Raw genomic sequence first — 24,957 nt, 5'->3', positions numbered from 1 at the left:
CTTGCCTAGTGGAAGCCCACGAGGAAACCGGCGTCACTGGGTAGCACCCCTGGCACGGTATTCCTGCCACCTTGCTCACTGCACTGAGCTCTCCCTGTATTCAGAGCTGGCGGGCTCACGGAGCTGAGAGGGGTTCAGAGAGGGGTTCTGCTTGTTTTCTGGCCCGCTCACCTTTCAGCTGGGCTTCAGGACCTGCAGGTGGCAAAGGCTGACCCCAGATGAGCACCCGGAGAGACTCAGGGATCCAGAGAGTGGGCCTGGGTGGGAGGAGTGTCCGGCCACACACCTCCCATCGCTGTTCTCCCGGGACACTGGATGCGTCTTGTCATCCTGTTCTGTCCTCTGAAATGATGCTGTGCCCCTGCTGACTGGCCGGTGGGAGGGGGGGGGGCGGGAGGAGAGACTACAGCCCGTTGTGGGTGAGCTGGTGAGGCAGCACACTCACCAGGCTCCCCGGCCCCGGCGCGGGCGTCCTCACGGCTGCAGGCACCCCTGCAGGCCTGCTGCTAATTCTCCCTCTTCTTGTCTCTCTCCTCTGGTGCTCCCTCTCTCCACCAGTTTCCGTTTGACTCCTGCCATGCCCCTTTGACTCTTCTTCCCGTGGACACGGGCTCATTCCAGGCAGTGGTGGCATTTGGAGACAAGGCCCCGGATGCCATGTGCACACGATGCCCCACAGAAGGAGGGGTAAGGATGTGGGTTTTGGGGTAGGGTTGGCCTTACTGCAGGACGCACGGGTCCTCAGGTGAGTGGTGCCTGTCTCCAGCCAAGGGGCCCTGTTAGAGGAAGCCTTCCCTGAGCCTGCCTTCCTCCTGCAGGAGGTAGGGGGCAGGGGGGTGGGCGGGCTAGCCCGGGAGATTGGTTGGGGGCTAAATTTGGCCCGAAGGTTTTGCTGGGGAGGCCAGGGGCCCTCACATCTCCCATCTGCTGTCCATACACCCCTGTGTACACCTGGCTGAGGTATGCCCAGAGCCGACCTCTGATCACATGCACAAAGCAAGCACTCCCTGCTGGCTGGACCTCTTGCATCCGAGCAGGTAACTCTTCTGCCCCAACTCTTGGGCCATCGTGGGTACCCGCAGCTCTAGGCTCTCCTGGGGGTGGCCACTGTGGGTATACCTGACCAGGGATGCTGGTCTGCTCCTCCTGCTTGGCTGTCTGCACCATTCAGTGTAGAATCAGAGCCAGAGGAGAGACTGACTTTAAAGGACACTTTTGGGCATATTAATCACGTAAGGCTGTACACGGGTCTTCTCTTCCTGGCTGGGGTCTGGCTGGACACGGGGTGTTCCCAGCGGTTGCTGGGCGCGGAACCGGGGCCCCGGGCGCTGGGGGCGGAGCAGGGTTCGGGCGCTGGGGGCGGAGCCGGGCCCCGGGCTCTGGGGGAGGAGCAGGGTTCGGGCGCTGGGGGCGGAGCCGGGCCCGGGCTCTGGGGGAGGAGCAGGGTTCGGGCGCTGGGGGCGGAGCCGGGCCCCGGGCTCTGGGGGAGGAGCGGGGTTCGGGCGCTGGGGGCGGAGCCGGGCCCGGGCACAAGAGGCGGAGCCGGGCCCCGGGGCGCTGGGGCCCTTCGGGTCCGGGCCAACAAAGAACAGCCCGGATACCCACGCCCACGGCTGGGCCTGCTGGTCTCTCCGTCCTTCTGTCGGACACAGTGTTCACGTTCCCCTGCTGCCCCGGCTGGCCTATCTCCTGTCGGGTGGTAAGCTCTTCGTCCCAACCGCCGTCACCCGGCTCCACACCCCTCCTCCAGCCTCAGGCATGACCCAGGACCTCCCTGGGCTTCTCCCGCCTGCCCCCCTTGGTCGGTGTCCTCAGTCCACCTGTGCTGACAGATGAGGGTTTCCTCCAGACGCTCCCAAACGCTTCACCTCAACATCCTCCCCGGGGTCGGCCCCATGTCCTGTCGGGATGTTCCCCTGTCACCAAGCCCCAGCTACGTGGCAAGGGCAGGCATCGGGCTTGCAGCAGGCACCGCTGTGCGTCCTGCTGTACACACAGGCATGGCCCTGCCCCAGGATGCAGGAGAGGCAGCCCTAGCGCAGGATACGGGGAGACGACTGACTGACTACAGGCGGCCGTCCTCTCGGCTTCACCGGGCAAGAGCAGCCGGGTTCTCGCTCCTTGGAACCCTTTCTCACCTGTGACCCGGCTTTGTTCCCACCCCCGCTGTCCCTCCATTGGCCCTCGCTCTTCTGAGCAGAGCAGACAGTGTGGGTCAGCGGTCACAGGCTGAGGCACAGGGACACTGGCTGACCCGCGTGCACCCATGCTGACCCCACGGAACGGGCATGCACCAGGCCCTGTGCAGTGCGGGTTCACCTGCCCACAGAGAGGCCAGGCCTCTGTTCTGGCTCCAGAGGTCACCTTGAGTCTGACGGGAGTGTCCGGCTCCGTTGGGCCTCGCTCCAGGCTGGTCTGTGCTCACGGCGTGATACACGGTGGGGCTTCCTGAGTCGCCCCCCGGGGGCTGGAGGGGCCGAGGTCCGGCACATGGTGGTCCTCATGTCGACATGACCGACCCCAAAAAATCCTGCACCTCAGGATTCAGGTGGGCTTCCCTGAGTGGCCACACCCAAGGGACCCCCGACGCTGCTCCTGACCTCTGCCCTCGGCTGATTTTAATCTACATCCTACGCAACTCTGTGCCAGCTGCAAAGAGAGGGAGCTTGTTCATACCACCCCTCCCAGCGCATGGGGCTCTCGTGGACAGACCCCTCCCAGGATATGGAGTTCACCTGAGCAGGCACCCAGCAGCCCATGGGGCTCTCGTGGTCGGGCCCCTCCCTGGGTATGGAGCTCACCTGGGCAGGCACCCGGCAGGGCTGGGCACACAGGAACCGTGCACGTAGCCCTCATTGCAGAGCACCCCCCAGCTCACCTGTTGGTCAGAGCTGACACAGAGCACCTCAGAGCAGGACCTGAACTAACAAACAGCAGCTCCGACAGGTCTGTGACCCTGGGCTTCACTCTGTGTGGCCTCCCTTCACCTGGTCTTCCAGAGGCTTCCACTGCAGCCGGGGCACCAGGCCTCTGTCTCCACCCACCACCCCTCCTCTCCCTGACTCCTGGCTTCTTCTCATTAGGAGAGGGTCTTTGTGAAGTTGTCTCCCACTCATGGACCAGATAAAATGATTAGAAAACAAGCCAGAGCTGCAGCCCCTTGTCTATCCTGACCCTCAGGACACCACACCTGTTTCCTTGGACTCTGGCCGGTGCAGCAAGGCCCATTTTCTGCAACTCTGAGCCCCTGAGGGGCGAGGATTGGCTGACCTGGCAGCCTGACCCGGCCGGCCAGCCTCCCCAGGTGTGCCTGGGTTGAGGTCAATATAACACCCCTCCAGGCAGCAAAGAGCCCCTGCAGCTGTGCCTGACGCCATATTCTCTGTCCCGTCAGCAGTCTCAGGGTTGGGCTGGTGGGAGGGAGTAGGGCCCACGGCTCTATGGGTGTGGCCCCGTGTGAGTGGGGCTCTGCTGTACTCTTCCTGCAGGAGTTTGCCGGGGCTGCCACCTGCTAAAGAAGAGGATGTGTCACCCATACCTGCTGCTGGAATTTCTCCCCAGGCAGAGGTGAGGAAGGAAAAAAGCAGTGGGGGCCGGGACGGGAGGGGTACCTCAGGCAGGGAAATGGAAAGCTTCCAGAAGAGCGCCCGGGGCCAGGACCATCCTGGCTGACCTGCAGGCACCAACTCAGGCCTGCGTGCTGTCGCTGGTGTGGCCCTTCCTCTAGGCTTTAAGTCCTTTGCACACATTCAGGATGTTTTACCTGGGAAGGGTGGGAAAAGTTCAGCAGCAGCTGGCCTGGGCTCAGCTCACGTTTACTCAGAGACGCCTCCTCACGGTCCCCCCAGCTTTGCAATGAGGACGCTCCTCGTGTGGGGGCTGCTGGCTGCATGGGAGACGATTCCCCACCTGTGACCAACTTCAGAATTGTTTACCACTGGAGCAAGTGTCCTGATAGGGTTTTCATCTTTGTAACTAGTGGGTTCTTAATGAGCAACGTGAACGGTGACATCAGAAGTCCTGAATCAGGATGGAAATACTTATCCCCAACATGTACAGGCGTAAAAACCTGGGGAGGCCATGTGCAGCCGGCACCCTTAGGGATGGGCTTCCGACTGACCCCTCAACATTCTGGTGTCCAGCCACTGCTTTAGGATTTCTGGGGCCCAATGCTGACTCTAAGGGTTCTGCAATCCAGCCTCTGTCGGCCTTTAATGAGACCCGCACTTCCAGGATCCTACAGAGCAGGGTCTGTGTGACCGTTCTGTGGTTTGTGTAACAAATGACCACAAGCTGGGTGGTTTAAAACAACAGGAATTCATCCTCCCCCAGTCCTGGAGACCAGACATCTGAGATCAAGGTGTTGCAGGACGGAAGTCTCTCCAAAGGCTCCAGGATAGGGTTCTTCCTGCCTTTTCCAGCTTCTGGGGGCTCCAGGCGTCCCCAGGCTCGCGGCTGCATCCCTCCCGTCTCTGCCTCTGTCTTCACGTGGCTTCTCCTCTGTGTCTGTGTCTCTCCTGTTTTGTCTCTCATAAGGACTCTCTCAATCGGATTGAGGGTCACCCTAACCCAAGATGACCTCACCTCGAGATACTGAACTACATATACAGAGACCCTTTTCCCAGATATGGTCCTGTTCACGTGTTCTGGGGGGGGGCACATCTTTTGGGGCCAGCATTCAACCCATTACCTGTGTATAAAATAACCCTCTTTTAGGAGATTACCAAGGTCCCGTATAGACTGGCACAGACAGCAGCCATGTGGGTGGGGGTCTGGGGAGAATGAGGACCCTGGAATCACCTGGAAAGGATGAAGTCCTGGCTGAATTAGGTGAGCTCTTCCACCACGGGGTCCATGGAAACAGCCACTCTACTCTGTCCGTGGAAAGGGAGCCAGTGCCGAGTCCAGAAATGGTTATATTGCAAAGCTGGCTCTTCTGGGATTTCATCATCAGTAGCATCATGTAACCAATAACTACGGGCTTGGAGGAGTCACTCTCTGGCACATGATGACAGCACTGTCACTTTAGGCTCATCAAGCCTAGAATAGGAATGTTTGAAGGAGAAGAGTTTGGGAGATGGCCAAGCTTGGTTGTCAAGGAAACTGAGCAGGTTTGTCAAGGTTGTCAAGGAAACTTCTCCCTTAAATTGAAGGCAGGGCTGGGAGAGCTGAACTCCAGGGATCTTTTAAAGGGGCTGCTCTGAGGCACCATCACCTGAGAGGCGGTCTCAGCGTGAGCTGGGGTTTGAGAAAAGTGTGATGAGATTAAGCCTGACTTTCTGTGACAGCTGGGGAGGGGTTTGTAAAGCACCTTGACTTTTTTTTTTTTAAAAAGTCTTTATTGAATTTGTTACAATATTGCTTCTGTTTCGTGTTTTGGTTTTTGGCCACAAGGCATGTGGGATCTTAGCTCCCCAACCACGGATCGAACCTGGACCCACTGCATTGGAAGGCGAAGTCTTAACCACTGGACCACCAGGGAAGTCCCAGCACCTTGGCTTTTTAAGGCAAAGGTTTGTTGCTGGAACAAGTGTCTCCAAAAAAATGGGCTGAAGCTCAAGCTGTCTCTGTCCCCTTCTTGTGAGAGTCCAGGGCAGGTGGGTGTCAGGTCCCAGGCTCTGTCCCCCTTGTTTCTCCTCCCTGCTTCCAGGTGAGGGCTCCAACCAGCAGGGTGGGGTGACCAGGTGGGCATCATGCCCTCCGTCCTAGGATGCAGTCTGGTCAAGGCCCTCACCACCTCCACCCCTTCCCCTTGGTAACACGAGACACTGTGCCCCAGCTGTAAGGGGTGGAAGGCTGTGAGGGGCAGGGTAGCTGTGAACAGGAAAAAGGGAATGGGATCTGGTGGTGCAGCTTGCGCGGCTCTGCTGTGAGGGTCACCTGGGACGGTATAGCACGCAGACTCTGGGTCCTGTGAAGCTTCGATGCGTTGTGGGTTCTGGAAATCCTATAGGAGAAGACGGTCCACAGCAGGTGAAGCTAATGCTCTCAGTGGAGGTGGTGAAGCCAAAGATCCGCAGTTCAGACTGAAGGTGCCGAGGTGGGGCGTACATACAGGACAAAACCATCTCGTGTGAATGGATTTCAGGCACGTTTAACACGAATGCAGTCGTGTTAATGCCTGGCATCTTCTTCCTCTCCTCAGGGACCCCCTCCTCAGTTCCTGAGGATCCTGTAACTCCCGTACAGGGGGATGGAGAGTGGGCTCTGTCCAGTCTGAGCCCTGAGTTACCCTGCGTGTGAGTCTGCTCAGGACCACCGTAACAAATACCACAGACTGGGCAGCTTGAATAACAGACTGATCTCCCAGTCCTGGATGCTGTCTGAGATCAAGGTGTGTGCAGGCTGGCTTCTCCTGAGGCCTCTCTCCTTGGTGCTTAGACAGCCATCTTCTCCCCAGGTCCTCATGTGGTCTCCCCCTGTGCCTATCTGTGTCCTAATCTCTTCTTGTAGGACCTCAATCCTATTGGATTAGGATCCACCCTAGTGACCTCATTTTTACCTTGATCACCTCTTTAAAAACCCCATCTCCAAATACAGCCACATCCTGGGGTCCTGGGGGTTAGGGATTCAGCATGTGAATTTTGGGGGGCACAACTGAGCCCACAGCATCCTGCTTAGGAACTAACATGTGCCTGGGTCCTTCCTTCCCTCAAGTCCCATGGGGATCATGCGATAGCTAAGGGAGAGGCCACTCGTGCAGTGTTTGTGTCCCAGTTGGGGAACCCTTCTCTGCTCTCTTTGATCAGGCAGCGGCAGTGCCAGCCCCATCCTGAGGTGAGCAGTTCTGGGGTTTCCTGCCGTGTCTCCTGGCCTGCTGAGGTGCTCAGTATCAGGGAACCAAGAGCCACCAGCCTAGTAGGGATGCCGGGGACTCTCAGGGCCTTGGCAGATGTTTCTCCCAGCAGATACTCTAGCGAAAGTGGGGAAACATTTGGGGATTACATGTGGGAGAGAGTCACAGTCTCGTTTATGCTTCAGAAAGATCACGTTGGGGTGGGATGTGAGACGCACCGTGGGGGCAGGGAGATTTGTCAGGGCCTGTTGGAGGAACCAGGCACTAGATCGGGCTTGGGCCAGGGCTGTGGGTGTAGAGGGGAATTAGTGTGAATTTGGAGGAGGGGGTCGCAGGGTATGAGATCAGCTGGTGCACAATTCTCTGGTTGGTTGATGGTGAGGTAACAGGGTGGTGAACAGTATCAATCCTTAGGTGCCAGTAGGTCTGGGGGCTCTTGATCATCAAGTACAGTAGTTAATGTCTTCCATCTGGTAGAAGTCTGTAAAACAACTCAGGAAGCGTGCATCAGATGCTGTTATCCAGGTACTTCAGAGAGGAGCTACAGCAGAGGATATGGGGGGGTGGGTCTGTCCTGGGAAGGCCCCGTAGGGTCCTGCTCGGTTACACCCGGTGTCTGGGCTCAGCAACCAGGGAAGGTGGGGCTGCTCCTGGGTGTGGGGAGCTGCAGGATCCCGGTCCCCTGAGGGCCCTGTTACCCCCAAGGTGAGATGGGGGTGCAGTGACTGGACAGAGGCGTCTGGCCTGGGAGAGGGGTCCAGGCTGGAAATGTCACGGGACTCATCGCAGGGAGGGAGAGGAAAGACCAGGCTGGGGAAGGTGGGTTACAGCAGACTCCATGGATGTGTCTGTGGGCCTGACAGAAGCAACTCAGAGCTAGAAGAAGTGGCCGTCAGGAGCTCAGCTTCATTCTCCTGTTCCTTTGTAAAACTGCTGTGTCAGTTTGAAACACCACCAGGAGACTTCTGGGCCCATTGCTGCCATGGTTTCATCAAAGGGGCCCGGGTGGAAAACAGAACCACTGCAGGCCCCACCCATGTCCCCACTGGGGGTGAATCCGATCAGGGCTCCAGGGCTCACAGACTTGAGGGAACCTCTGTCCTCCGGACTGGTCTTCCTCCTTCCTCTCACCTGCTGGTCAGCAGCCCAGGCACCCCCATCCTGGCTCCATCCCCCAGGGCCTGGATTCTGGGACAGCTTAGAGGTAATGCAAGACCCTCACGCTCCTTTATGTGCCTGGGGGTGAGAATGTCTAAAAAGGTGCAACTGGCTGATTACAGAGGGCTGAGTGTTTGCAGCAGGTATGGTTGGAAAGATGGGGTGTGAGTTTCCTATGTCTTCACAGCCTTCCCAGTGTAAAGATCTGTGCATGTCCTATGGCCAGTGAACTCCCCACACCATCCTCCCAGGAAGCTCAGCCAAGTATTATGAGGGCAGAGGCTCTCCCCTTGCTTATCTGTAACTTCCCACTCCCACAATGAGGAGCTTGGTGCCCACTATCTGCCGTTTACCTATGCATTGCTCCTTTCCAGATTACATGTGCAGAGGTTTCAGAATTGTTAGTTACTTCACCCTGGAAAGAACTTCATAAAATAAAGCCCTCTGTTTATGTACGGTCCATTTTGCCTTTAGTCTACAGATTCCATTCATTTCCAAAGGTAACTTAGATCAGCAGATTTTACCCCATCCCCTTCAGTGAGTTTTTTCCATATATTTCTTTTTTTTAAAAAAAATTAATTTATTTATTTTTGGCTGCGTTGGGTCTTTGCTGCACACGAGCTTTCTCTAGTTGTGGCGAGTGGGGGCTACTCTTTGTTGCGGTGCGTAGGCTTCTCATTGCGGTGGCTTCTCTTGTTGCAGAGCATGGGCTCTAGGCATGTGGGCTTCAGTAGTTGTGGCTCTCAGGCTCTAGAGTGCAGGCTCAGTAGTTGTGGCTCGCGGCCTCAGTAGTTGTGGCACAGGGGCTTAGTTGCTCTGGGGCATGTGGGATCTTCCCGGACCAGGGCTCGAACCTGTGTCTCCTGCATTGGCAGGTGGATTCCTAACCATTGAGCCACAAGGGAAGTCCCTGGATAGCCTCTTTTGATGGACAAAAGTTTGTAATTTTGAGGAACTCCAGTTTATCTATTTTTTTCTATCATTGCGTGTGTCTTAGTGTCAGATCTAAGAAACTATTGCTAAATGCAAGGTCATGAATCCCTTGGTTTATTCCAGAGTACTGTCATCGCTCGGTATCCACTGGGCTAGTGTTTAGGTCTGGGGTTTGAATCAGTGTTACGGTTTAGGGGTCAGGGTCAGGGGTCAGGGTTGGAGAGTCAGGGTAGAGGGTCTAGGGGTCTGGGGTTAGGGTGTTAAGGTTAGAGGTTAGGGTTCTTTAGGGTTAGGGTTAGGTTTAAGCATAACTGGCCCCCATTGCGATTCCTTTCTCCTCTCTGAGGTCTCCAGGATGGATAGGATTTGCCCAGGGTCACACATGAGTCAGGGAGGTGAGCTGGACCACTGTTTTTCTACCCCCCAGTCCTGGGCTCTGAGAGAAGAATGAAATGTCTGTACTGTCTCTGAGTGTTTCACATTGACCTCGATGTCAGTCACGGGTTGTGGAGGGTGTCAGGAGCCATGCATGGTTGCTTCCTGCCCTCCCATCTGGGAAAGGTGGTGCTGGCCCTGCTCTGCCTGGGCAGCCCCAGTTCCAGCAGAGTGCCCAGAGAGGAGGGCGCTCAGTGGACATGTGTGGATTAATGCAGGACTGGGTGTAGCAACCTGCCAGCCCCCTGCCTACTTGAGGGCTGGTGGGGCCCTCCTGGGACTGCAGGCATCCTTTGTCCCATCTGAGTGGGTAGCAATAGACAATCAAGTCTCAGGCAGGACAGTCCTTGGCCTCTGACCATTCAGGCAGGCATCTGTGGTCCTCTAGCTCAGTTCAGCCTGGGCCCTGTCAAGACCCCATGGGCAATTAGTGAGCTGACCATGCTGCTGAGCAATGGAACAGCTACCTGGGCACTGTAGACGTTCCTATGAGATGTTTCAACTACCAACATCCACGTGGCTGAGAAAAGGGCCTCCTCTTCGCAGCCTTCACAGCCTCGTAGCCTGCCAAGAGAGGTAATAACCCTCTAAATATTTGAGTGTGTCCCTGACACAACAACCATACAGGAGACCATGGCCCTTCAGTCCTTTGTCTTTTTAGTTGTTAGAAATTTTGACATTCATATTCATTAAGAATAAAAGTTATGGGAGTAACTGGGCCTCCCAATGAGAGGTTCACACTGACACTGCATTGTCTTGGAGAGCCATATGCATCTATGTGGCCTCTGGAAAGCCTGCCAATTATGGGTTCCATGGCATGGAATAATTCTTGAGCCTCCCATTACTTCATTGCACAAGAGTTTCCTTACCACCCTAGCATTTGGTTTCTTCCCTTAGTAAAGGAGAGAGAAGAAACTGGAAAAGGAGCAGTACTGTTTTTCAGGGATGGGTAATTAATATGGCCAGGGAGATGGCATAACTCAAGGGCTCCCGCCTCTCTGGGGCAGGAATGAGGTCTGTGTGTCTTCTGAGGGCACATGGGCTCTTCTGGGCCAGCCTCTGAGATGTGAGGACCTGATGCCCAAGGAAAGAGACTTGAGTTTACCACCACCAATGATCCTGCCTCTTCAGCAAGTGAAAGAACTTCTTGCAGTCTTGGGAGGACAGTAAGAGCACTGGATGAGTAGCTGCAGCCTCTGACCTTGAGTGAACCCCTTTCTTCCTTTTGTGTCAGATTCTGTGCTGTGCAGTGAGCTGTCATTGACTTAGAATCTGCTGCTTTCTGCCAGCCAGCATCTGTTCTTAGGCCCAAGTGCCTCAGTTTTCCTTTGGGAATTACATCTCACCTGCTTCCAGTCCAAACAGTTGCAGAAGGATGAGCCCATGTTGCACCCAGCTCGAAGATGGGTTTACAGCCCACATCTAGCCAGTCCCACTTTCCATCTTCTGGTGATGGGCCAAGGATGAGAATGCAACCCAAGCCAGATCAAAGGCATTTAAACCCACTACTTTCTTGGAATCCAAGAAAAAGAGAGACTCTTTCTGGGAAAATGGATGGTGAGTGGTTGTCAGCCTAGAATAGCTGTTGGCCCAAGGGCAATGAGAGAGCCTGTGCCTGTGAATGGGGTCCCCCAAAGGCACTGAGCAAGACAAAGTTTTGGAGAGAAACAAGGTCACACTGAGATAGTGTGAGCCACTGGACCTGGCAGGTCCAAATCCATTCTTCAACTTGCCACTTGCAAGTATTAATTTATTTCTACCCTTACAATAAATACTAATTTATTTTACTTCAGTAAGTGTGTCCAGTTGCTGGGAATAAAAAAAGTCCTAGTTGACACATCCGAATCAATAATCCCTGATCCTTCCTCAGGTGTCCTCACTGGGTAGGCATGGCTGGGGGAGATGAAGACACTGGGTGGGGTCAGATACTAGGGGAGCTGCCAAACAGCTCTGTCCCTGTTCCTTCCATGTCCTGGGAGAGGGAAACCCTGGAACAGTGATAGGATAACCCATAAGGGAAGAGGTTCCTCAGTGGTTAATTGGTCTTTTTGTATTTTCCTTAATTTAGGGTCCATTTTGGTAATGTGTTTTTTACAAAGAAATCACCTGTTTCCTCTAGATTTCTAGTTTGTTACAATAGGTTTTTCTTATTTGACTTTTAATTTTTCCCGTCTGATTATCTACAGAATCATCACAAACAATGAACAAATATTGATACTTTATTATTAACTGAAGTCCATAGCCATGTTCCCTTTTTTATACCTTTCCTAGTTCCAGGATCACAAATGACATGTGATCTTCATGATCTCGGGTGCCTCGGCCTGCAGCGGCTTGAAGCAGGGTTTTGGTTCGCGGCCAGTGATTGAGGTCGGGTCGCGGCGGTGAGAGCACCGAGTCCCGGCCACTAGACCAGCGGTCAGTGACGAGGTCCTGGCCCTACGGCTTCGCAGAAAAGAATTCCCACAAAGACGGAAAGTATTGAAACAAGTCAAGTATTTATTAGGAAAAAAAAAAGAGTAGAGTACGTGTGGATAGACACACGGGCGGTCTGAGAGAGAGTTGTGCCCTAGAGGCAGTTTGAATCACTTTTATGGGACATTCTTCCATGTTTCCTTCGGGCAATCATTTTGATTTGCCTGGTTCAGAGTCTGGATTTGCTGTATCTCGGGATCTTCCCATGCGTGCACGTGCATCTCTTAGCCAAGATGGATTCTACCGAAGAGGCCTATGGGTAGACTTGGCCCCTTAGCATCGGTCCCCTTTTGACCTCCAAGGAGCCTTTCTGTGCATGTAGTCTGGGAGGTCTCCTGACTTGGAGAATGAGGAAGATGTGGTCTCTTATCTTCTATCTGGGCAGGACCCAGCCTCCTCTCTCAATTGTCTGTTATTCCCATCTCGGAGTATTGGTTCACAGGGAACGAACTCAAACCGTTTGCCCTGGGGGGGCCCATCTGTCTCCTGCCTCAGTCATGTCTGTTTAGTCTCTTCTGGGCTTTGACAGTTGCTCAGACTCTCCTTGTTTCCATGACCTTGACAGTGTGGAGGAGGACTGGTCAGGTATTTTATAGACTGCCGGGCACTGGGATTTGCTTGGTGTTTTGGTCGTGATTAGACTTGGCTTTGAAAAAGCAGATCACAGAGGTGAAGTGCTTCCTCTTCACTGTATGTCAAGAGGACAGGCTCTCAAGGGAACTTCTCACCGATATTCTCAACTTTGGTCACCTAGCTGAGGTAGTGTTTGTCAAGTGTTCCCACAGTGAAGTTAATTTTTTAGAATTTATTTTATTTAAAAATTTATTTTATTTATTTGGTTGTGCCAGGTCTTAGCTGCGACAGGCGGGCTCCTTAGTTGAGGCTCGCTGGCTCCTTAGTTGTAGCATACAAACTCTTAGTTGCAGTGTGCATGTGGGATCTAGTTCCCTGAGCAGGGTTCGAACCCAGGCCCCCTGCATTGGGAGCATGGAGTCTTAACCACTGCGCCACCAGGGAAGTCCCATGAAGTTAATTTTTCCCCATGTCCATCCTGTGTGTCTTATTTAGGAGGAAGTCATAATGCAGAACCCACACTTGAGGAGAGAGGGGTTAGTTTCACATACTTGATGGACAGCTGAGTGTCTATATGAATTGTTTAGAAGCTTTCTGTGTAGGAGATTTCTATTTAACACCATTCATCAACTATGTGATTTATTTTTACCAGTGTGGATCCATGAATAATTATTGTAAACTTTTGGTTATAATCCAGCACTGCATTATTAGACTCCTTTGTTCATTCTTGCTTTGGCTGTTGAGAGCTTTTTCCATTTGCTCCTGTTTTCATTTTACATAATTTTTCTTTTTTTTAAAATTATTTATTTTTGTCTGCGTTGGGTCTTCATTGCTGCTGCACGCAGGCTTTCTCTAATTGCGGTGAGCGGGGGCTGCTCTTCGTTGTGGTGCACAGGCTTCTCACTGAGGTGGCTTCTCTTGTTGTGGAGCACGGGCTCTAGGTGCATGGGCTTCAGTAGTTGTGGCATGCAGGCTCAGTAGTTGTGGCTCGTGGGCTCTAGAGTGCAGGCTCAGTATTTGTGGCGCACGGGCTTTGTTGCTCCGCGGCATGTGGGATCTTCCCAGACCAGGGCTCGAACCCGTGTCCCCTGCATTGGTAGGTGGATTCTTAACCATTGTGCCACCAGGGAAGTCCCTTACATAATTTTTCTTTTGTGGGGTTTTTTTTCTTTTGGAATTTGTTTACTTTCTGATATTTTAAGATTATCCTGCTTCACATATTTACTATTTCAGCCCTAGTATCAGACCTTTCTTCAAAGAGCCCTTGTTCCTTTTATTAGAGAATGATATTAAAAATGTACTTGTGGTAGCTAAATATGCTCAGCTGACAATGCTTGGAAGTATATGCACGTATCCCAGCCTATGCATATACACATAATTACACACAGTTCCACATGGAAATTTTTATATCTCTGTTAGGCAAAAGATAGTTTATACCGATGTCTCCAACCTGATCTGTTATGACATGGATTTCGTAACCTTCTCCCTTTGTTTGTAACTTCCCACTCCAGTGCTAAGAAACCTGGCTTCCACCATTTGTCATTTATTGAATTCAGTGCTTGTTCCATTCGATGACTCATGTAGTAGTTTCAGTACTGTTAGCTACTACCCACCATGGGAAAGAACTTCTGAGTCCACTGTGTATGTATGGAGCATTTTGCCTTTGGCCTACAGATTCTGTTCATTTCCAAAGTTAATTTAGGTCAGCCCATTTTGTCCCACCACCAACAATGAGTTTTTTCATACATTTCTAAATCAGTTAGATTCTTTGTTACATTCTGTATTCCAATCTTTGACACTTCCATATCCTAAGTAACTAAATTTGAATAGATTATAATTTACTCATTGGGTTGTAAAAATCTGTGAGTGTAGACAGATGCATAGTGGCAGGTGTTCATCGCTCTAACGTATCATATGGACTATTTCAACCACATATTCCATAAACTGTTTCCAAAACATGTCTGTTTTGCCTTTTCTAGAATATCATATAAATGAGGTCGTACAGTGTGTAGCACTTCAGACTGGATTCTTTCACTTAGCAATATAAGTGTTAGATGCATCTTTTTTTTTTTTTTTGCATGGGTTGATGGTCCATTCCTTTATATCTCTGAATACTATTGCATTGCATGTATGTGAGAGGAAAAATAATTTCCCCTCTACTCTTCTCTGTTCTTCATTGAGATCCCCCTTGTAATGAAAGGGAGATGAGCTGGAGAAAAATAATCAGAAGTTTAATATATACCATGCATACCTCCTTGTATACTTGAAAGATACCCAGGAAAACTGAGTCACTCCCTGAAATGGCCCAAGCCATTACCTTAAATGCTATCTTCAGCTGATAACAAAAGAAAGATGTTAGGGAATGGAGGAAACCATTTAAGGGAGGTTATTAGGCAAAGCACAGTAAACAAGGGCTATCGTTGTTATGCAGATTTATATCCAGGCCTATTTCACTGACAAGATTTTCTTAATATTTAGTCATTCAATTCCTGGAGAGGGACACACCCTTACAAATGGAGATATCCTTAACAAATGTAAATTTACTTCAGAAAAGGAAATTTTCTACTTGGTTTTCAAAGATTTTCCTGGGTCTGCTGTTTTTTAAATTAATCAGTCCAAAATAATCCTTTTGTCAAAGGGACATATTTTGGGGTGGTGTGTTCTGCTCCCCTTGACATGTTTGTGCCATAATTTGTTTATGAATTCACCTACAGAAGGACATCCTGATATCTTTACGTTTTTAGCCATTATGAATAGAGCTGCTGTGCATAATAACTTGATGCTAGTTTTTTAATACATAAATTTATTTATTTATTTATTTATTTATTTATTTATTTATTTATTTATTTATGGCTGCGTTGGGTCTTCCTTTCTGTGCATGGGCTTTCTCTAGTTGTGGCGAGCGGGGGCTACTCTTCGTTTCGGTGCACAGGCTTCTCATTGCGGTGGTTTCTCTTTTTGTGGAGCACGGGCTCTAGGTGCGTGGGCTTCAGTCGTTGGGACACACGGGCTCTGGAGCGCAGGCTTCAGTAGTTGTGGTATGCAGGCTCAGTAGTTGTGGTTCACGGGCTTAGTTGCTCCGTAGCATGTGGGATCTTCCTGGATCAGGGATCAAACCTGTGTCCCCTGCATTGGCAGGCAGATTCTTAACCACTGCACCACCAGGGAAGTCCATATGCTAGTTTTGGTTTGAACACAGTTTTTCAAAGCAGTTGTCTAAATACAAGAGGTGTGCTTCTTGGATCCTAAGGGGTGAGACTGTTTAGATTTGGAAAAAACTGCCAAACTGTCTTCCGAAGTTGGTTGTACATGCATTCCACCAGCATCATGAGTATATTCTTGTATGCTCATTTAGTGTCTGTATATCTTCTTTGTCCAGGTGTGCGTTTCAATCTTTACCAGTCTTCATGGGGTTGTTTGGTATAATTTGAGTACAAATCCTTTATCAGATATGTCTTCATAAAGATTCTCGGTAAAATAGAAGTAGAATGGAGTTTTCTCAAGTTGATAACAAAAATCTACAAAAACTGTAACTTCACATTATGCGTAATGGTAACAAACATGAAACTTTCCCACTAAGTTCAGTTAAAATTCAAGGATGTGGACCTCCGTCGTGGCACAGTGGTTAAGAATCCGGCTGCCAATGCAAGGGACATGGGTTCGAGCCCTGGTCCAGGAAGATCCCACATGCCACGGAGCAACTAAGCCCGTGTGCCACAACTACTGAAGCCTGTGTGCCTAGAGCCTGTGCTCCACAAGAGAAGCCACTGCAAGGAGAAGACTGTGCTCTACAACAAAGAGTAGCCCCTGCTCGCCGCAACTAGAGAAAGCCCGCGCCCAGCAGCAAAGACCCAACGCAGCCAGAAATAAATAAATAAAATAATAATAAAATAAAATTCACTTTACAAGGATGTCTCCTTCCATCATTCCTTTTCAGTATTTTACTCAAAGTCCTTTCTCACGCAATAAGCCACGAAGAGTAATAAAATAAACACAGATTGGGTAGGAAAAAAAATAAAAGCAGCCCAGTTAACAAGTGGACCAACAAAATTTACAAACACCTCACCAGAGAAAACAGACACTTTGCATGTAAGTATATGGAAGAATAATCCAGATTACATGCTGCCATTAAAATGCAAATTTAAAATGCAATGATATACCACTACATTAGCCTTAGAATGGCCAAAATGTGGAACAATGACAACAACAAATGCTGCAGAGCAATAGGAATTCTCGTTCGTTGCTGGTGGAAATGAAAAATAATAGAGCTTCTTTGGAAGTGAGATTGACACTTTCTACAATATTGAACATGCTCTTATTATACAATCCAGCAGGTGTTCTCATGGATATATGCTGAAAGGAATTAAAAACATTTGTCCATACAAAAACCAGCATATGGGTATTTTTAGCATCTTTATTCAATATTGCCAAAATGTGAATGAAACCAACGTGCCCTTCAGTAGATGAATGGAAAAGTATACTCTAGGGTATTCTGGGAATGGAATAATTTTCAGCACTGAGAAAGTAACCTATCAAGCCATAAAAATATATGGAAATATATGGGAAATTCTTTTTTTCTCTTTTGAAGTATAAGTGACTTAAAATACTGTTTCTGTTGTACAGCATAGTTTTTTTGTTTGGTTTTTTTTTTGCAGATTACATTCTGTGATGCTCCAAGGACAAAGGACGACCCTGCCTGAAAAAGTTTCAGCCTTTCACCCCCTACCGGACTCTTTAATTGCCCTCTCTGCCATGTTGCGATGGTTATGAAATTCCTGAGCCCACCTGGGTGACGGGACCTGTCCCAAATAAGGAAAGGAATCTGCCCTGTCCCACTTTCACACTATAGAAGGAAGGTATATGTGCCTCGACCAATCAGTAAATGAAATTTTCACCTTGGACCATTCCTTTGTTTTCTGGCTGTAAAAACTGATCAATAGCACATGTTCAGGCTCAACTCTCCCAGACTGCTAGGAAGTCGGCCTGCTGTTCTGGCAGTGACCCTTCCCTCTAACAAATTCTACCTTCTTTACATTCTGCCTTATGTCTGGAAATTCTTTTCCAACTGGCGTTTGGACCATGATACATTCTATTATAGGTTATTACAAGATACTGAACAAAATTCACTGTGCTATATAGTAAATCCTTGTTGTTTATCTATGTTATGTGTAATAGTTTCTGTATGTTAATTCCATGCCCTGATTTGTCCCTCTTCCCCTCCCTTTCCCCTTTGGTAACCATAAGTTTGTTTTCTATGTCTGTGAGTCTACTTCTGTTTTGTATATAAATTTATGTATTATTTTTTTAGATTTCACCTATAAGTGATCATATAGCGTTTGTCTTCCTCTTATTTCTTTCATTAAGCATAATGTTCTCTAGATCCATTCATGTTGCTTTTTAAAAAAAATTAATTAATTTATGGTTGAGTTAGGTCTTTGTTGCTGCACACGGGCTTTCTCTAGTTGTGGTGAGCAGGGGCTACTCTTCCATGTGGTGTGCGGTCTTATCATTGCAGTGGCTCCTCTTGTTGCGGAGCATGGGCTCTAGGCGCATGGGCTTCAGTAGTTGTGGCTCGCGGGCTCAGTAGTTGTGGCACGTGGGCTGTAGAGTGCAGGCTCAGTAGTTGTGGCACACTGGCATAGTTGTTCTGTGGCATGTGGGATCTTCCCAGACCAAGGCTTGAACCTGTGTCCCCTGCATTGGCAGGCGGGTTCTTAACCACTGCAACACCAGGCAAGCCCGAGGTTCCTTTTAGAAAAAACTTCTCAGCATTAAGGTGATGGTGACTTGGTCCAGATCAAATGTCTTGGTGGCAAGCTGGGGGAAAATCATAGGAGAAGATCCCAGGTCTGTTGTCTGTCAGCTTGGGAATGATGTTTGAGCAGTGGCCAATGTGCTTGAGTGCAGGTTGTGAGGAAATAATGATATCCGTATCCTGTCCTTTATCTGGTCCACAAGTTGAGAGCAAAGAGCTCAGTACAGAGCTCTTGATGTAAGGCTGTGCAGGGCAGATGGCCCGCATATCAGGTGTCTTGAGTGGTGGATGACCTGTGACAACAAGTTCTTGACAAATTTTTTAGTGACTGTGTGGACAGTAATTGATTTGGAAAGATGCTGTGGGAGAAGACACCACAAATATACAGTATATTCAAATTGCCTCTCAATCAAGAGAAAAAATAGAAGCAACAAATAAAAATATTTGGAACCTATGAAATCAAATTTCACTGAAAAAGAAATAAAAACAATCAATTTACATATGAAGAGGCACCCAACCTCAATGATGGTTGGGGAAAATAAATGACAGTGACAATATAATCGTTTTTGTTCTCCATTATATTGAAAAAGTGCCTTTGTAGCATCTCTTGTCATCATCAGTGGAAAAAAGCCCTTTGATGTACTCTTTCAGGGAGTATACATGACTAATATCCCTTTTGAGGCAGTTTGTCTCCTCTTTTGCTTCTTCAGGATCTGGGCTTTAGGGGTTCTGTGGGACTGATGTTTGTGTAATGACCTTGATATTTTCTGTGTCCTTGGGCCTCTGGTCAGTCTCCTTCAGGCATTGATAATTTGATTTCCTGAAGTAGAAGAAAAAAGGCAAACAAATCATATAGAGGTTGAATCAAGAGGGCAGAACAGAAGAACGTGGAGTTCACTCCTCTCACAAATACATAAAAAATACATACATGTGGAACAATCCTCACAGAATACCTACTGAATGCCAGCAGAAGATCGCAGACACCCAGACGTGCAAGAAAGATCTCCACGTAATGAGATAGGATGAAAGAAAAAAAGAAGCAGCAGCAGCAGCAGCAGCAGCTCCCTCCTGGGAGGAAGCTGTGAAAGAGGACAGTTTCCCTCACCCTGGGAAGCCCCTTCACCAGTGGGGACGTGCGCTGGGAGAGAAACAGAGCTGCAGAGGCTTGGAGGAGAGTGCAGCAGTCAGTTTGCAGCAGACAAAACAGAGACCTGCACAGAGGACCTGTGTTCCCTCGCTGCAGTCCTCAGCCCAAGACGTGTGCCTGCTGGAGTGTGTGGGTTTTGGGTGCTGAAACGTGGGCTTCAGAGGACAGACCGAGGGAGTGGGCTGGGTTTGGCCACACGCAGACAGCCCGAAGGGGCTGGAGTGTGGTATGTGTCCAACCCGGGGTGTATGCGGAAGAAGACCAGGCTGGCCATAGAAGCAAAACATCATTGTTGAGGGGCAGGTGAAGGGAGGGGCAGGTCCACCACAGCAGCCTCTTTCTTGGTCCCACCTCTACGACGACCTCTGGGAGCACACAAGCGCCAGCAGGTTGCCCACACGTGGAGGTGGGGCTGAAATCAGAGTTGATCCCCAGGTACTGCCTGACTTAGGAAGCAGGGCTGATACCTGAGCCCTCTCCCCATGGCTGTGCAATTTGCAGATTTATGCCACTGCCACTGGCTTTATAAACTCAGTGCCTGTGGGACATCCGAGTGGACAGTGGGCACTCCCGTGGCTGGGATGGGTCCAGCCTTAGTAGCTGTGGGCTTCGTGGGCACGGGCACATGAAGGCTGGGCTGGGCTGGGGTCTAGTCTGCTTCCATAGCTGCCACGGTGGATCCATTTGTGGGACTACTGTGGTCCTGGAACCTGACATCAGTGGATTAGCACCTACGGATCTGCGCTGGTGGCTTTGTGAACACTGTGCCTAAGGGACACCAGGGCTGATTGCCTGCATTCCCACAGTTGAGGCGGGGCTGAGGGCAGTGCCAACAACAGTGTACTTTGTGAGCCCACACTGTGGGTGACAGGTGGCAATGCAGAGCACACTTCCTGGTGGACAGCTCCAGCAGAGGAATGCTCAGTGACTCCCCTCCCATTGGGAGTGCTCCAATCCAGCCTACCTCATTATGCTCTCTAATCCAGCACAGAAACACACCTGGGGGCTTCTATTCCAACAACTAGGGAGCAGACCCTGCCCCCGAGAGAGCTGTGTCAACCACAGAGCAAAGAGGAGGCCCCGTTCAACATCCAGTGCAAGCTCTGGTCACCACGTATGCCTTCTGATAGTCTTCCAAAAGATCGAAGAGAAAGGAAGCCTCCCAAAGACATTCTATGAAGCCACTATCACCCTGATACCAAAATCAGACAAAGACACCACCAAAAAAGAAAATGACAGGCCAAAACCTTTGATGAATATAGAACCTAAAATTCTCAACAAAATGTTGGCAAACTGAACCCAACAACACATAAAAAAGATCATACACCATGAACGTGTTGAATTTATCCTAGGGTCACAAGGATGTTTCAACATATGCACATCAGTCAGTGTGATACACCACATCAACAACAAAAAAGACAGAAATGACATGATCATCTCAATAGATTCAGAAAAAGCACTTGACAAATTTCACCATCCATTATGATAAAAACTCTTATGAAAGTGGGTATAGAGGGAACATATCTTAACATACTAAAAGCTATTTATGACAAACCCACAGCCAATATGATACTTAATGGTGAAAAGCACTTAGCGTTCTCACTAAAATCTGGAACAAGACAAGGATGCCCAGTCTCACCACTTCTATTCAACATAATATTGGAAGTCTAGCCAAGGCAATCAGACAAGAAAAAGAAAGAAAATGTATCCAAATTGGAAAGGAAGAGGTAAAATTTTCATTATATGCAGATGACATGGTACGATATATAGAACCTAAAGACTCCACACACAAACTACTAGAACTGATAAACAGATTCATCAAGGTAGCAGGATACAAGATTAAAATACAGAAACTGGTTCCATGTCTTTATATTAACAATGAAATAGCAGAAACAGAATGGAAAAAAAAATCCCTTTTAAAATTGCATCCAAAAAAATTAAATACTTGGGAATAAACCTGACCAAGGTTGTGAGAGACTTATAAGCTGAGAACTATAAAACATTAATAAAGGAAAGTGAAGAGGATTCAAAGAAATGGAAGGATATTCTATGCTCTTGGATTGGAAGAAATATTATTAAAATGGCCATTGGACCCAAAGCAATCTACAGATTTAATGCCATCCCTATCAATTTACCCATGATATTTTTCACAGAACTAGAACAAAGAATCGTAAAATTTATATGGAACCATAAACAGCCCAGAATTGCCAAAGCAATCCTGAGGAAAAAGAACAAAGCAGGAGACATAATGCTTCCAGACTTCAGAGAATACTACAAAGCTACAGTAATCAAAACAGCATGAGATTGGCACAGAAACAGACATATGGATCGCTGAAACAGACTAGAGAGCCCAGAAATAAACCCACACACCAATGGTCAATTAATCTTCGACAAAGGAGGCAAGAATATACAATGGGAAAAAAGACAGTCTCTTCAGCATGTGGTATTGGGAATGTTGGAGAGGCACAGGTAAACCACTGAAGTTAGAAAATACCCTCACACCATGCAAAAAAATAAGCTCAAAATGGCTGAAAGAGTTAAATGTAACACATGGCACCATAAAACTTGTAGAAGGGAACATAGGCAAAACATTCTCTGTCATAAGTTTTGCCAATGTTTTTGTAGATCATTCTCCCAAGGCAATGGAAATAAAAGAAAAATAAACAGATGGGACCTTTACAAACTTAAAAGCTTTTGCACAACAAAGGAAACCATAAAGAAAATGAAAAGACAACCTATGAAATGGGAGCAACTATTTGCAAATGATGCAACCTACAAGGGCTTCCAAAATATACAAACAGCTCATACAACTGAATCACAAAAAAAACCAACCCAATCAAAAAAATGGGCAGAAGACCTAACTAGACATTTCTCCAAAGAAGACATGCAGATGGCCAATAGGCACATGAAAAGATACTCACCATTGCTAATTATTAGAGAAATGCAAATCAAAACTACAGTGAGGTATCACCTTAAACTGGTCAGAATGGCCATCATTTAAAAGTCTACAAATAAATGCTGGAGAGGGTGTGGAGAAAAGGGAATGCTTCTACACTGTTGGTGAGAATGTAAATTGGTGCAGTCACTATAGAAAACAGTATGAAGGTTCCTCAAAAAAATAAAAATAGAGTTGCCATATGATCCAGCAACCCCTCTCCTGGGCTTATATCCAGACAAAAGTATAATTCAAAAAGATGGACCGCTTGGTGGGAGGGCTACATAGTCTGGTGGGACAATCCTTCACCCCAGCACCAGTGCCTGCAACCTTTGCTCCTTCACCTACTCCTGCTGTGGTCAGCAGTGGTCTGAATAACCAACGTGAACTCTCTATGGGGATAGTCATGGCATCTGGTGGATATGCGGCTCCTAAGGCTGTCTGGCTGCCTGCAGTAAAGGCTAAAGGCTTGGAGATTTCAGGAACATTGACTCACTGCCAAGGGCACATCTATATGGAAATGAACTTCATAAAGAAAGCTCTGTAGCACATGATAGACTTGGCAATTCAGTTTAACAAGAATAACTTTGGTGTCATCCCCAGCACTCCTCTGGCCATCCCTACACCACTGATATCAAACCAGAGCATTGATATCTCCCTGCCTCTCCACACCTTGGACCCAGTCATGAAGATAGAACCTCTGAACAACCTGCAGGTAGCTGTGAAAAACAATAGTGATGTCTTCTACTTCAGCTGCCTCATCCCACTCAATATGTTTTTTGAAGATGAAACGCCAGGTCTTCCTTGCAACATGGAAGGATATTCCCAATGAAAATGAACTTCAGTTTCAGATTAAGGAAAGTCATTTAAATGCTGACACTGTTTCCAACAAATTGCAAAACAACAACGTTTATACTATTGCCAAGAGGAATGTGGAAGGACAGGACATTCTGTACCAATCCCTGACTAACTAATGGCATTTGGGTTTTGGCTCAGCTCCATAGCCAGCCAGAAACCCTAAATTACACACTGTCGCCGAAGTGTAGAGCTAGCTCCTGAAGCCTTCCAGTACATCTATCAGGTCTACGACAGTGTTTTGAAAAACTAATAGACTGGTCCGGTGCCCTCAGGCCATCCTGTGATTGGTGCAAGCCAAGAAATCTTAACCAGAAGAAACTGTATTGCCGTGTGGAATCTGAACCTAAACACACCGATGCCACCCGCTAAGGTAGTGACGGGTCTGACCTGTGCTAATATTAGGGCACAACCTTTTGGATAGTTTTAGCTATCCGACACTTGAGCATTTGTAGCCACAGCTTCAATCACTTCCCACCTCTTGCCACTGGCTGCTGTCTGTCCTTACTTGTGGGCTTCTCCATCCTGTGCCAGTGGTTGGCATTTTTGACTGTATTTTGATATTTTGTAATTGAGAGCTTGCTTCAAAAGCAGCAAAAGACAAAATATATTAAAGCAAGGAAAAGTGTCCCTGAAAGAAAAATAAGGTTATTTGTTGTGTTTTTTCTACTCAATTGTTTGAGCATTATTATACATATTAGAGAGGATTTTCAAATATTTTCCCCATTTTGTAGGTACACTCTGCTCACTGTAAATTGTTTCCTTTGCTGTTCAAAGCTTTATAGTTTAATGCAATCTGTTTTTCAATTTTTTTTTTTTTGCTTTTGCTGCCTGTGCTTTTGTGGTCACATCTAAAAATACAATGCCCATTGCAGTGTCAAGAAATGTTTTCCCCCGTATATCTTCTCCTAGTAACTTTACAGTTTTGGATCTTCTATTTAATTCTCTAAACCAGTTTGAATTGGTTTTTGTATACAGTGTGAGATTCAAGTCTAATTTCTTCCTTATGCTTGTGAATATTCAGTTTCCCAAGAATTTACTGAAGAGAAGATCCTTTTCTCATTGTATATTCCTGGCACTTTTGTCAAAGATCAATTGATTGTAAATATGTGGATTTATTTCTGAGGTCTCTATTTCGTTCCATTGTTCTATATGTCTGTTTTTGTACTGTGACCATACTGCTTTGATTACTATGCTTTGTAGTATAGTTTGAAATTATGAAGCGTGATGCCTTCAGCTTTGCTCTTTGTGCTCAAGATTGCTTTGGACATTTGGATAGTATGGCCATTTTTAACAATGTTCATTTATTCAATCTAGTAATATGGGCGATTGTTCCATTTATTTGTGTCTTCTTCACATTCTTTCATCAATATTTTATAGTTTGCTGTGTACAGCTCTTTTACATTCTTGGTTAACTTTACTCCTAAATATTTTATTCTTTTCGGTGCTATTGTAAATGGGACTTTTTTTTAACCTTTTCTGATAGTTTCTGTTGTTAGTATACAGAACCACAAGTGATTTTTATATGTTGATTTTGTGTCATGCCGCTTACTCGTTTTATTTATTAGTTTGAACAGTTTTTTGGAAGTGGCATTTTTAGGTTTTTGTAGATATAAAAACATGTCATCTGCAAACAGAAAATTTAGGTTTACCTTTATGACTTGGATTTACTTTATTTTTCTTGCCTACTTGCTCTGGTTAGGAATTCCAGTACTACTTTGAATAGAAGGGGCAAGAATTGGTAACCTTGTCTTGGCTGAAACTTAGGAGAAACACTTTTGGGACTGTTAGCTTTGGGCTTGTCATATGATTTTTAATGTGTTGAGGTATATTCCTTCTATAACTAATTTCTTGACAATCTTTATCATGAAAGGAAGTTGGATTTTGTCAAATAATGT

At 47.9% G+C, this 24,957-nt stretch overlaps 1 protein-coding gene across 1 annotated transcript; it reads left to right on the top strand.

Annotated features, from left to right (window-relative positions):
* Positions 1-668: 668 nt before the first annotated feature.
* On the top strand, positions 669-17,137 carry LOC118885337. The gene is made up of 4 exons (XM_036833962.1): positions 669-745; positions 1,296-1,699; positions 3,489-3,567; positions 17,023-17,137. The coding sequence occupies exons 1-4, from the start codon at positions 669-671 to the stop codon at positions 17,135-17,137; spliced, it is 675 nt and encodes a 224-aa protein (XP_036689857.1).
* Positions 17,138-24,957: the final 7,820 nt, after the last annotated feature.

Source organism: Balaenoptera musculus, chromosome 19 (assembly GCF_009873245.2).
Source record: "Balaenoptera musculus isolate JJ_BM4_2016_0621 chromosome 19, mBalMus1.pri.v3, whole genome shotgun sequence".
Classification (NCBI taxonomy): domain Eukaryota; kingdom Metazoa; phylum Chordata; class Mammalia; order Artiodactyla; family Balaenopteridae; genus Balaenoptera; species Balaenoptera musculus.
This window is presented reverse-complemented; position numbering and strand designations above follow the sequence as displayed.